This window comes from Acipenser ruthenus, chromosome 16 (genome assembly GCF_902713425.1).
Source record: "Acipenser ruthenus chromosome 16, fAciRut3.2 maternal haplotype, whole genome shotgun sequence".
In the NCBI taxonomy this organism is placed as follows: Eukaryota; Metazoa; Chordata; class Actinopteri; order Acipenseriformes; family Acipenseridae; genus Acipenser; species Acipenser ruthenus.
Genome location: NC_081204.1, coordinates 12,663,400 through 12,678,332, shown reverse-complemented (window position 1 = coordinate 12,678,332; position 14,933 = coordinate 12,663,400). Strand labels below are relative to the sequence as shown.

Here is a 14,933-nt window from a genome sequence, read left to right as displayed (position 1 = left end):
GTCAAACATGGTGGTGGCAGCATCATGGTTTGGGCCTGCTTTTCTTCAGCAGGGACAGGGAAGATGGTTAAAATTGATGGGAAGATGGATGGAGCCAAATACAGGACCATTCTGGAAGAAAACCTGATGGAGTCTGCAAAAGACCTGAGACTGGGACGGAGATTTGTCTTCCAACAAGACAATGATCCAAAACATAAAGCAAAATCTACAATGGAATGGTTCACAAATAAACATATCCAGGTGTTAGAATGGCCAAGTCAAAGTCCAGACCTGAATCCAATCGAGAATCTGGAAAGAACTGAAAACTGCTGTTCACAAATGCTCTCCATCCAACCTCACTGAGCTCGAGCTGTTTTGCAAGGAGGAATGGGCAAAAATTTCAGTCTCTCGATGTGCAAAACTGATAGAGACATACCCCAAGCGACTTACAGCTGTAATCGCAGCAAAAGGTGGCGCTACAAAGTATTAACTTAAGGGGGCTGAATAATTTTGCACGCCCAATTTTTCAGTTTTTTATTTGTTAAAAAAGTTTGAAATATCCAATAAATTTCGTTCCACTTCATGATTGTGTCCCACTTGTTGTTGATTCTTCACAAAAAATTACAGTTTCATATCTTTATGTTTGAAGCCTGAAATGTGGCAAAAGGTCGCAAAGTTCAAGGGGGCCGAATACTTTCGCAAGGCACTGTATGTATGTACAGTACTTTAAACAAGAAAAACACTGTGACATTCACCAGACAGCAAATAAAGATATTTTATTATGATTTCAAATATCATAGAGGCACTACCTCACAATATAGGCACTGAACTACCACCCTGCTTCACCCTGCGTAACACACACACCTTCTAATACAATTAATTCACATCTCAATGTTGCAGAACTGTGCTTTACAGAAGGCTACTGCTACTACTATTGCAGTAATCAGAAACGCTGTAAAAGTTCACATACACCAATACCATAACATTATATTGATCACCGAAAGACGTTATACATGGTATTAATCCCTGTTGGCCATAGGATGCCGTTTGTATGAATACCATTGGTAAATGCTAAACTACTGATATTTTATGCAAAGTACAAAATGTTGTACTATGAGTGGTGGGAGACATTGTATGGTGTTCATAATGCATTTATCCTTCTATGCATTACAACATTTTGATCACCTTTGATCTCATTAATTGTTTAGTTGTATATTTCAATATAAATCTGCATGTGTGGAAAGATTGTGGGTTTGTAAATCTACAGAGACCCACACAACCTGGTTGTCAAATTGAAAGTACACAGAGTAACACATTTTTTTTTTTTTTTTCAACAAACATTATAAAAGTTTAACACTGTATTTTTGCTCAGTAATTTAGCAGTTTCCCCATGGTTATTCTATGCATTTACCTTATTTTATCATAGTTTGACGTGTTTTTTAATATGCTTTACCGTACCTCTCTGGGCTTTACAATTCTTGCATACAGTATGCTTTACCAAATGTACACACTGGTTTATTTCACTTTGCTATGCTTTTACTATGGTAAACTTTAAGAACGGATATGGTTACATGAGCATCGAAACATTGCAGGCTAGATTCTGAAAGCTACAATTACAATTATGAAATTTGAAAAAAAAAAAAATGTTACAGTTTTTCAGATGATTTTGTGACTTTTAGTTTTCCTATCCGGAAAATACGTGGCAATGACAATTTTGATCAAAATCTTTGAGGATCTAGCCCTTCTCCACTGAATATGGGTTGAATGAAATACTTGCAATGTGAGCAGTAGAGAGAACAGGGTTCAGACAGAAATACAGAAAGAATCTCATAAAATCTCATAAAATCATGAATATCTGTTAATAAAATAAGGCTTTTAAAAGAGGCTGTGAATATCCTCCACTAATTAGGCATATGTGCCTGTATTTGTGAAGGAACAATAAATAAATATATAATTTACCATGTCATACTTGAAATCACAAACAATAGTAATATAACCATGTAACAAAATCACTTGAATCAGCAACCAGACCCTTTTAGACAAGTGTAAAGCTGTAGATAAATACAGTGCACTGCTCCAAAGAGCTGAAAGTGTTGGTTGTTTTTCATAATCCACTTAGGAACCAAGGTTAGGGGTGTCTTAGAACCTAAACAACCACAATATCGCTACAGTCACTCTTTTTATACAGTATATATACTTGCCATGACTTATTCTACACGTGTTTTAAAACAAGTTACAAATAAAATAAAATACTATGTAATAAAAATAGAAGAATCTGAATCTATACATTCACTATCCTATACAAATCAACCTCAATAAACAAGACTTTAATTCAAATGTAAACCTTGTTATTTATACAGAACTATATCAACAGAGCATGACAATGCCACATTAGTATTTTCTAATTTCTATAACCAAATGTCAACAGATTGTCTGTCTAGACAAACCCACAATAAACATCTAAATGATTTATTATAATTTGTAGGATGGAATATGGTAAACTCATCTCCATAACTGAAACAAGTGATAGTTACCCTGTTTTGGATTTTGACAGCATAATACATACTGTATTAAAAAGGTGCACTTACCAGAGAATGTTTCTATTCTAGTAGGCACACATTTAACACATACTGTACACACATTTCTCTGTAGTGGTGGCACTGTATTACTAAATTGTCTGAGTTTTTCAGAGCTCTCACTGACTGCAAGCTTCATAGACTGCCTTTGGGGCCGCAATGAACCTGTGGAACTTTACTCTTGATTCATAACATTTTAAAAAGGATATATTTTAATAAACTGTAAATGAACACACATACAGCATGATAATTGTGTAGTGTATGCGGAAGTAAACCTGAATTCTAATAAATGACAAGGCCTGCTGAGTCGTTTATTTCAGAATTTGGAAGGTCTGACTCTTAGTTCACTGCACTTAAAAACAAAGCATTGCTGTTATACAAGTGTTCTTTTTACTTTCTTTTGCTTTTTTGTCTTGGAAACCTGAATACCTCTAAAAATAGGTCAAATGTCAGGGAGGGACAATTGCATAATTGAAAGGACTTAGATCAATTGAATAGACCCCACTATTTATTTTAATTTTTTATTTAGTGTGCACAATTTTTGTACCACTGATTTTGAATGTCCAATATTTTTTTAGTGATATGTCCGTTAAGTTTGTATGCGTTTCTCGTTTTTAACTCAGACAAAAGCCATAAGTCAACTCATAACCAGCAGCACTGGTTTGGAAGTTCAGCTATAGGACTGCACGCAGTGTGTGTGTGATGACCATCAGACAAGTTAAACATCTTCACAAATCACTCAAATTTAAAAACATTTTACCCTCAGCATCACCATACACTAAGAACACTAAAACAGTACTGTGCCATCTGGGATCAGTTTGGGAAAATTGTACAGATGTATTTTTATACGAAGAAAGAAAATGTAGTTTATAATGTGGTTCTTCGGTACCGAGACAAAACAAGTGGCAACTCAAGTTCAACTCTGACGCGGTATTGGAGCAGTGAGGCTTTTATTTAAAACTTGATACAGTAATCCATCGTGTATCTGCCCGTTACATACCTGCCCTAACCGTTTATCCGCCATGATCAACCTCTTCAGCAACGTTAGTTTATTATAGAACAGAGAAGATTAGTTCAGATATTGTCGATCCTAACAAAGTTTTCGTACACTGTGTTGCATGTGCTCCGTGCGCTGCCATTGCTGGTAGTGTCACTTGAGCTGTTCAGTGTGTTGCTATGTAAATAAATCCTGTTCGCCTGCGGGGCATATCAACTTCAAGTCTCGATCTCCTGCCTGTCACTCGGCAGCGAATGCACGCACCCACATGCCAGACGGCTACTCATAAGCATTAGCATAAGCATTAATACCCTGTATCTTTCTAAACAAGGGATTTAAAAGCTGACTCAAAACAATAATTGTGTGACTATAGTAATTGTTACAGCTCTGTATAATGGTATTTAAAACAGGATTCATTCATCTGACTACATATCCGCCCTTACTCTGGTCCCACCGCAGTCGGATATGCGACGGATTACTGTACATACCATTTCCAGTAGAGTGCACCAGAGAGCTTTTGTGGATCTGGTGTCACTGCTGTATTAGGTTAGTGCGTTCAAACGAGAAATGTTCAATTGACTGCACAAGTGCTGCTTTAATACCGCATCAATTATGCTTTGATTCAGAGCCGTCAGTTTGCTTTGAGAAATTTAACAGAGAACGACTTTGAAGAGACCCTGCTTCCTTTGCCTGCTACACAAGAAACAGAAGTGGACTGTGATCCTTTTTATTCCAGTTTTGAAAGGAATATATTATAGTAAACATGGATTTTTATTTTAAAACATGCTATCTGGTACTGAACTTGGTTCAAGAAATTGCTGTTTGCAAGCGATGCTTTTAGTTAGTGTTGCACTTGCTTTCTCACCCGGAGGGTGAAATTGTCCCCACCCCTTCAGTGATTCTTTTCCGGTTAGTTACCAACCAGCCACTTCCCCTATTGACTGACATGCTTCGCTGTCCACAAAACTGTTTACCGTTGTTTTTAGAACTGTTTTAAACTTTACACTGTCATCTGAAAATGCAAACCTCTCCCCAGGTTTGTTCATGAATTAATGCCCACATTTAAGAGTAATAATATCAAACTATTCTTACTACTCTACTCTCTACTCTTAACACCAGCATCTCATTGAGTGCAAGATATAATAGGCAACTGTGAAAAGCTGAATAGATACTTGATGGCAAGGTACCTCTGTGTTTATTTGAATCTGAACGGCTGTTAATGATGTCATTTAATGCTATATCTCATAATCCCATTCTATCTGTAATAAACAAGCCTTGTGTTGCATTCAGCAGCTATGTGTCTAACCGTCTGAAAAGGCTTCATAAAGAGCTGCTGTGTTCTTTTCTTTTGGAACCACTTTACATCACCGCGTATACCTATTTATCCATGTGTTTCTTTTGTTCTTGTACAGTATGCTGTATGCTTTAGGGGGATTTTGAATTTGTAATAAAATGTTATATTGATCTCTCTTACATTTTCATCTCTTTACACTTGGCAGTTTTGAAAGACTGGAGGATTTTGCTCTAATTAAAGGTCTTATTGAATAATTAATGCTGTGTTTTCCTTATGACAAATTCTAGGTTGTGAAAGAACCACTCTTCAGGGGAACCACAGGGTATGAAATGGGTTACCTAGTCATGTTTAAGACCCAACCTGACACAGCTGTGGGATCAGTCAGCTACTGGGAAATGGATGAGCACTAGTGGGCTGAATGGCCTCCTCTCGTTCGTAATTTTTTTTGTACTGTATGTTCTTTAAATATAGGTCACTTAATAAATAAGCATTTAAATTCACAACCCTTTGTTCTGGCAACTCCTTATTTCTACCATCAAGTCCATCAAATAGACCAGGTTTGGTTGTTCATGTCTTCTGTCTTTTTGACACCCATGTGTAACTAATGGAGTCCCTTATGCTAAACCCTGTAATTTATGCAAAAAAAAAATGTTTTCATCTTTTTGCACTTTTCATTTCTGTACCTAAACCCCAGACCCATCTCAGCTTGGTGTCAGTCCCTCAGCGGTGCTGGTGAAAGCCAGTCCTGTGTTGGTGTCAGTCCCTCAGCGGTGCTGGTGAAAGCCAGTCCTGTGTTGGTGTCAGTCCCTCAGCGGTGCTGGTGAAAGCCAGTCCTGTGTTGGTGTCAGTCCCTCAGCGGTGCTGGTGAAAGCCAGTCCTGTGTTGGTGTCAGTCCCTCAGCGGTGCTGGTGAAAGCCAGTCCTGTGTTGGTCTCAGTCCCTCAGCGGTGCTGGTGAAATCCAGTCCCATGCTCTGCTGTACACCGAGTTCCATGCAGAACGCTGTCAGTTTTTTGGTAATACTCTGCTGCTTCACGCCTCCCATCTCAGACGCTCTCTTGCACACACAGCGCCTCCACAGCATCGCTGGGGCCCTGCGCCACCCCCCCGATGAGGAAGAGCAGTCGCTCAGTCTGCAGGCCAGCGCAGGAGCTGCGAGGGCTGGGCATGGGGGCCACGTACTCCCACCTCCTCTTCACTGGGTTATAACTCTCCACTGACGCCAGGGGTGAGGGCTGGTTCCCTGCACAGAGACATAGAAACAAACTATAAGTAAACTTGCAGGGTAAAGCATGCATTTACCCCACCCTGTCTGCAGGCCAAATGTGTCTGTGTGCTTCCATGAAAATGTGCATTGACTGACTGTTGAAAAACAAATTTCTTGCTTGGAAATGTAAACTTATAAATCAATGTGTTGTAGTCAGTGAGCTATTAAGCCTATTGCCTACATCTACTGTAAATATATAATTTAAGTTATGTACAGCAATCCTGATCCGTTTTCCTCCTTAGACTACTCACTTTGTTTGATTCAGTTCGGTGAAGCTTACTGTCTATGTCAATGTTTTATATTTTGTGACTATTTTTACACAAGCGCAGTGGTATAACAGTGGTCTATCTTCAACAGAAAAGGGGCACCAGTGGAAATATTGTTAGTGCAAATATGAGGTAAGACCTCTTATTTTAAAACTCTGGTTAGTGCTCCTGTAAGGGATTTTATTGACTACTGAAACACCTCATTAGCAGTACATAATTAGAATTTTTATTACAGAGGTGATAAACCACATCATTCAGATTAAACCTGAAATCGATTTGCTAAAGAACCTGTGCTTCTCACACGACTTTAATTCAATTACAACAAAAGGTTAAATGTTAAATGAATGCTCAAATTAAAAATCAAAAATTGATTAATCACTTTGATCTTGGTTCATCTAATGTATTTTCTGGTCATGGGATATGAACTATTATCTGGAGTCATTCCACCCCTCCCCCCCCACCATTCCTTCAGAATATGCCGACAAACAAAACAAGGAGCTAGTAATTAAATTTGCACTGAAGGACGCCAATTTGGGAATCCAACCACCAGCTTAATTCACATTAGATTGAAATAAAATGACAAACCGTCATTACCATGGCAGCCATGTGTGGAGTGAGCTGGAGATATCAGCAGCACATTTTTTTTATGGAGCAACATAATTATTGAGGAAAAGATTTCATTGGGATTCATGAGTATTAATTTCTCGCCCTCAGCCTACACAATGATCCTTTAATCATCAAAGCTTATTTTTTCTGTGCCTGACAAAAGCCCTCCCTGGTTTTATTATCTGCCTGGAAACATTCATGTAGTTGATTGGTGTCATGCTCATTTTCTCCACATAAACAAGTATGCCATTGATAACCCCCCCCTGCCACGGCATTTCAGAATGAGCTGGAAGAAACATCTAACAGTAAATTACCATTACCTGCATCCACTGGATCATGTGAAAATGTAAGGTTGACATACAGACAGATGGACAGATCCCCAGATGCTAATTCTCTCAATAACTGCAGTATGGAGTAGTGGTTAGGGCTCTGGACTCTTAACCAGAGGGTTGTTGGTTCAATCCCAGGTGAAGGACACTGCTGCTGTACCCTTGAGCAAGGTACTTTACCTAGATTGCTCCAGTAAAAACCCAACTGTATAAATGGGTAATTGTATGTAAAAATAATGTGATATCTTGTAGCAAATTGTAAGTCGCCCTGGATAAGGGCGTCTGCTAAGAAATAAATAATAATAATAATAATAACTAAGCTACAAAATGTCCTTTTCAGGTTCTGTCTTAATTGCAGATTTCTAGATACATGTAAACATGCACGTTACAGATACAGTTCGGCAGCAGTCATTTCTGCCTCCTCTGAACTGCCCTTATAAAAGTCTACCATAGTAAAAGCATATTGTAATAATAGAAAGCTTGCAAGGTTTCAGGCAGGAAATCTACAGTACAAGTGCCTGCTACATTCATTGGTTAATCTACAAGCCTATTGCCAGCAAGTTCTAATTAACCTATAAGGTATATATATATATATATATATATATATATATATATATATATATATATATATATATATATATATATATATATATATGTACATCTATATATATATACACACACACACACACACACACACACACCTATTTCGTATACACACACACACACCTATTTCGCAGACTCAGTCTTGCTCACTCCCACCTCACTCCCAGCCTCGTCCTGAGGGGGGGAGTATACGATGCTCCTCTGCCTCATCATTTTTGTTCACCGTGATGAACACGTTGCACCGATTTATTATTTTATTGTTTGTTTTTTAGCAGGCAGCACCGGGATGCTCTGAAGGATGAGGCTGTGCTCCAACTATTTTTTATTTTTATACATCCATTGTTTGTGTTCAGTGTTTTTGGAAATCTGTAAGATTTTGTGTTATAATAAAAGGTGGTTATTTAACGCAAGATTGTCCTGACTGAAAGCATAGTGAAATGGTAAAGCATAGGTACGAGCAATGACAGGTACGGTAAGGCATATTAAGAAGCATGGGAAACCATGGCTAACCTGGACATAGCATAGTATAACCATGGGATGAATTGAAAAATCACTGTGGTACACTTTTATAAGGGTATGAGAATGGTGAGTTAATAAATGGAAAACTTCTTAAGAAAATCACTACTTTATCGGGGACAGAAATTACAACTGCACATGATACCGAGTGGTAATTTTTCTACCTAACTTCAGAAATTCAGCTCCCAAAGTGAATTGCTTGTTAAGGGAATCAGCCAGAGTTCCAAGCTGTGCTGGTATGGTGACATGTTTGCACAGGTTGGAACACTTGTTAGCCAATGAGATTTCAAAAATAAGATTTCCATATTTACCCATGAGCTTATTATCCTTATTGATATTATGTTACCCCTTTTATGGTGCATAGAATAGTTGGGTCCTTCAATTTTTACATTCATTCAGAATATGTAAATGTGTTTCTAAAACAAAATGGATTTTCAAACCGTAGCTGTTCCTCATTTAATTAAATCAACCCTCTGAATATACCACAAGATTTGTTTGCATGCCTTTCTTCCCTTTGTTTCAACACCTGACGAAATACAATGGTGGTGCCTTTCTTTCTGCCAAACCTCAGACCTATTTTCTAACACTGTAAAATCCACTAAACTCATAAACGGGAAAAGAGAGAAGGATGGGAGCTAGGTACTGGAATTCAGCAAGGCTTAAATTCTCACAACTCAACCCAGTCTCATCACAAACTCCCAGCCTGTTACAGGTTTCTCTACTGTAACTATTACATTTGGCTGCTTCTCAAAATCATGTGGAATACACATAGAGTAGTAGCATACCTCATTTATTTAATAGCCCACCTAGCTATAAGATGAATGGCTTCTTTCTGTGATGCATTATACTGTCTATCTCAGATGCAGATGTTCTATCTCAGCCTCACACCAACACAGGTTTCCCAGCCAGCAGACCTCAGAAAACCCAGCAGCAGATGGTATCTAGAACTGTCCCTTTTTAAACACCAGGCTCTGATAGATTAATGGGAGTAATGACAGGGAATGCACAATGAAAACACACTCTTTTGTCAAACACACCAGCACAGCAGTTTTATCTTTCACACAGAATGTTATGCAGCTCACATAAATCATGCAGAAAGTAAATACGTACAATAAAAGTACTCTAAGCTAGTAAAATGATTCCACAAATCTTAAGGCGTGAACCATTCCTTTGGTCGATCATCCTTCCTTCTCCCCATCCGCTGCCCTGCAGAAAGCCTCATTCAATCTCATAGCAATGGTAGCCCATCTCTTGCCACCTCTAATAACTTTTCTGAAATCATTTAAAAGATTTAGCACTGGCAGCCTATGTCCTGCCAGTCACGACTAAAATGTAACTTCCTCCGAAGAACACGGCTCAATAAAGCACACAGCTAATTAAAACGTGGCATCTTGAACCTTGTTTTTGACTCTACTACAGGCCACAAACGATGTCTGGCCTGTGCTATAAAAGCAGATAAAACTAGGAGACATAAGAAACACACTGGGTAGACTGCCACAGGGTAGACTGTCCTGAAGAAGGTCAAGACAGCAAGTAATGTGTGCTGAGCGTAAACATACCTCTGGTGCTCAGATTTGTCAATCCAAATCACCCACTACTTTTACTAACTTGTCCTGGTTTCCATGGAGACTCAACTAGGACTGCAGTTAACAGCATACATAACAGAAGAAAGTTGTCTCCCATTTCAAGTCTGTCTTTACTCCATTTCTAACTGTATCCTCTGGTCCTGGTGTCAGTGACGTGCTTGATACGGTGACTAAGATTAACACTGTTTACTTATTTGAGTGTTTAAAGACTTCAATCAAGCCTCCCTGAATCTTCCTTTGTTCTTGGCTAAATAGGTTTAATTCCTTCAGCCTGTACTCATATCCCTGGGATCAGTCTAGCACTCTTCACAGAGAAAAATACAATTACTGGCTGAGTTAGTTCTCTGTAGCTGACAGAAAAAAAGCAATGCTTTGAACATTGTTATTTTTGTTTTTTAGTGCCATATTAGGATAAGCACTAATATGGGAATGAGTTTAAAACAGGGATTCGGACAGCAGCTGGGAATAGGGCAGGGTAAATGTAGGATGAGTACAGCACAGCCCCTATTAAAGTTGCCCAAGGTAAAACCATGGCAAAGTGTAATAAAGCTGTCAAGCACAGATAAACATTGTAAAGCCCACACAGCAGTATGGTAAAGCATCTTAAAATATGTAAAACTATGGTAAATGCATATTATTAACATGGGAAAACTGCAAAATTACTGTGCAAATTTACTATGGTAAACATTTATAAGGAGTGGTGTTAATTGCTGTGCCCATTACAATTATTACTCTGTAATTTCAATCTCTGTGCCATTTAATAGATCTGCATTTTAATGTCCTTTTATTTCAAATTTTGGAAATGTTGTTAGTTGAATATCAAATGAGAGAAATGGTCATGGGTAAGGGGCAGTGTTGTAGGATGCACTGACATGACGGATTTTGGCTTCTATGGGTGAGACGAGATGAGGTTAAAAGCTCTATAACCATGAACGCAGACGGGCCCAGCTCTTTTGCATAGTGGTTAAGATGCTCACTTACAGTGTGTATGCCAACCTCTGCCCTGTTACATCTGTACTAGGCATGAGAAATACACTAATACATCCATGTGCACACACTTGATAAGGGACTGTAGACTGCTCCACCAGGCTTAACTAGGGCTCTGTTTAATTCAGATACACCAAGTTCCTAAAGTAAATAATAACAAAATCATTCCATTAATTTTACCCATTTTGCACTTCGATAATTAGGCCTCAGATGTGCAGTCTTTAAAAGAAACACATGTTACAGATCTCTGGTACTACACGAAGTTCTCAGTTTTCTTGCCATGCCATCCAGGAAGTCTGTTACTGCTTTACTTTTTTGGTCATTTCATCCCAGCAGTATCTTCTCGGACAAAATATGTTATGTCTAAAAGCATGAAAGCCTGTCTGGTTGTTTAATGACAGGAAAGAAGTGGGGTGGGGACAATTTCACCTCCCAGGAAGTGTAGACAGTCTAAAAGCATGGCTTACAAACAGAAATCGTTTTTTTACCTAGTGTAGTACCAAATATCATGTTGTAAAATGAACGTACTGTACATTCAAAACTGTACATTTAAGACCTACATGAAAAGAGATGCATGTCAGAGATGTTGTCAGCTGCTACTTTACTATGTTCAATTCCCCACTCCAGCAAGGGGAGTAGGCCTATTTTAAATACAAATAATTTAGGTTTAATACAAATATATACATTTGTGTATAAATATCTTCCAATAAGCAGATAAAAAATAAACAGAAGAACAATGAACCAAGAAATTAGAAAAAGAGTAACCAGCGGAGAGCTCCCTGCGTACTTCTCAACGGAGCTCGACTGATAAAGCACTGAGGAGCTGAGATCTGGTTCAGTCATTCGGAACACAGCTAAAGCATTTGATTAAGATTTAGGAAAGTGTAATGAATTACATCTCACACATCATTTTATTTTTCACAGCTGACCCGGTGAGCAGTCTGCATGGACTTCAAAACAGGTTTGTGTAATGTTTTGTTTTTATTGTTTTTATCACCATCATATTTCATTTGAGCTTTACTCCCCACAGCATATTGCCTGGGAAATGAAGTTGCTGCTCAGAAGAGGGTGCCTTGATAGACAACAACAAACTCAATCACTGTGAAAAGGAGGTCTTTACCCAGCAGTGCCCAGACTATGAATAATAAGAGATATTTCATTCACTGGTAAAATTAAAGTCTCTACAGCACACAGGGGTTTGAACTGAATTGTGCAAATGTGAAGAACAGATAATGGATTGACTGGTGCACAGTTATGGTACACAAAGCTTTTACTCCTACATAGATTGATGCTGGCATAGCTTATCTGTAGGGTTGTGGATGTTAACATGAACAATTTTGTTGCACTGCGTTTTGAACAAGTATGTCAGTAACGTACATCCCCCGCCACAGATTAGAGTGATCAGTAAAGGGAAGCTGATGACCATGGTGTATATCAACAACATGTATAACACAGTTAAGAGTAAGAAATAGCAATGGCAATATTTTGTTTTAATTGGATAAGTGGTATTTAAGACCTAGATGTCGTTAGGTAAGCAAATGAGGTGTCAGTATAATGGTAAAATATTAAAATGACTGACTTACAGTACATGGAACAACTGCACTGTAAGTCTTAACATACTGTATATTGCCATTTCAAAGATCTCATATTTTCTTTTATAAAAGACCAATCTGCACTGCTGCCCTTCCAACGCATTCCTGCATTCCACTTCAAGAGGTCAATTGAAGATTACATGGACTTTTAAAACATGCAAGTCATTGGAAAAGCACTGATTGGTTGCCGAGAACTTGTGGGAAAGAACTGAAATCTCACTCTCAAGCTCTCCTCCTCAGTACCATAACAAACCGCTGCTTTTTCCATGACATCTGTGCGTTGTTTTAAATTGAACAGCTCCATCGGATCAAACAGCAGAAAAGGGGGGGGGGGGGGGCACTGTACTGTATGTGGAAAACCTGGAAGTGTAGTGATGAAATATCTAAGGAGGGATTGTAAATTTTGATTTGAAAAAATAATACCATTGAAAAAAAAAAAATACGCCTTGATATGTACATCTTTTATACAGGCAAACGCAAGACCTAAAATATAAGTAGTTACTATGAGTTAATATAAAATGCACTGTTTTATTTTAATAGGGCAGCGTGTAGCCATGGTTGCTCAGAGACACTCACCGAGGCCTCCTACAGCGATGACTCTCCCTCCCAGATACCCGGACACAAAGTCTGCTCGCTTCTCTCTCATGCAGGGTGTGCGTGTGGGCTTGTTCCAAATCCCTAAAAAGACACAGCACACAATTATTATTAAACAGAACAGAGACAAAGGCTTGGGTTAATACTCCAGACGGTCACCTCGGAGACCCTGGGTTTAAAGGCACAACAAGTGAAATGAGTTTGGTGGTGGAAAGCCCTCATGCTGTCTACATTACACAGAGTTTAACTGGAACAAATACTGTAGGCACACTTAAAGCAGTATCAGTCAGCCAGACCAACAGTTGGATGGGCATGGAGACTAAACTGCTCTCCACCAATGAGGTTGGTTCTTTGGGAGCAATGCTGTGCTATCCCTGCTTTGTAAATAACGATGGAGGACTTGAGTCTAAGTCCAATCCAGCACCATATTACTTGAAGTAATACTCAAATGAGCTTCATAACAGATAACCATAAATATGAAATATGTAATATGATTAATATTTGAACAGTTGAACATAAAAAAAGCCTTGTCACTGCATATGATATACATATTTATCTCGGTACCAAATCTCTTGATTTATATTACCGATGTCTATCTAACCCCTCACCACGCAGTTAAGCTAGTTAAGCCTGGTGGAGCAGCCTACAGTCCCTTATCAGGTGTGTGCACATGGATGTATTAGTGTATTTGTCATGCCTAGTACATTTGCAGGTGATTCACAGAATTCCTCTTTTTTAAGGGTGATCTATACCTATACTATGTGGCATGAAATCGCTATTGAGACAGACGTATCTGCAGTAGGTGCTTGAGATGAGGTGAATCATGAAGCGTTATTTTAATGTTGTATCATTATTATACGCTGCCAGGGATCAAATCCCCTGTGAAGGGTGTATAGTAGACTAAGTATTTCACAGTTACTTGTTTGCACATATCTGCACAACCATTTATCCAATTATCATGAAACCTGATATTAACACTATTTAGCATAAACTATTGAGAGTAGCATATTTTACAGATCTACAGCACAGGGGTGTCTGTCTGTACAGACATCTGTATGTCACACTTATATTCTTGCATTAAAATCTGGAGTTTTCATAGGAAATTCTTACTCTATACTATTCTGTAGTCTGGTGATGGTTCTAATTTAGAATTTACAGCCTGTGTGTTATTGACAGAATTGTCCGGAGGGCACACACGTTGCAAATTAAATCTGCATTTCATAATAAGCCTATGATATCATGATTTTTTTTTTTTGCACTGAACAAAATGAGAATTCCTAAATAGCTTTACCAAGCCTACTGAATATGTTCGATATGGGTCTGGCTATGTGATTTGTGAGCAACATACTTCTAGTTTGTTATATTTATTGGAGAATAAAAGCAGCTGACATGAGCACGTATTGCTGCATTTTGACTTGCTAGGTTTTGGTAAATCAACCTTTAGAATGACATCTCGTATCAGAAGCTCTAAGTCAGTCTGAATGCCAGCTCCCCTGGCGAGAGCCACACTGCTTGACTTTTTAGTGATGATTGCAAGGATTCTCCTGTCAATGAAACTTTGCATTGCTTTAAACTATAATTTGCCAGGACTTGCATGTTAACTGTTAGGAGACTCGACAGTGCTGTACTGACCCACTTTAAACCACGTGTACCCCTCAGAGACTGAACACTGCCTGCATGGTCAGGATTACCAGTCATTTCCATCCCTATCAATGAAAATACTTTTATTGATAATAACTCAG

At 38.5% G+C, this 14,933-nt stretch overlaps 1 protein-coding gene across 1 annotated transcript in view; it reads right to left on the bottom strand.

Annotated features, from left to right (window-relative positions):
* Positions 1-738: 738 nt before the first annotated feature.
* LOC117963454 (kelch domain-containing protein 8B-like) overlaps positions 739-14,933 on the bottom strand; it is an 82,223-nt gene continuing 68,028 nt past the window's right edge. Inside the window, exons 5-6 of the mRNA XM_058988841.1 lie at positions 13,174-13,275; positions 739-6,088 (exon numbers count right to left, since the gene is read on the bottom strand). Coding sequence (XP_058844824.1) covers positions 5,892-6,088; positions 13,174-13,275 — 299 coding nt within the window. The 3' untranslated portion in view covers positions 739-5,891. The remainder of the gene's footprint in view (positions 6,089-13,173; positions 13,276-14,933) is intronic.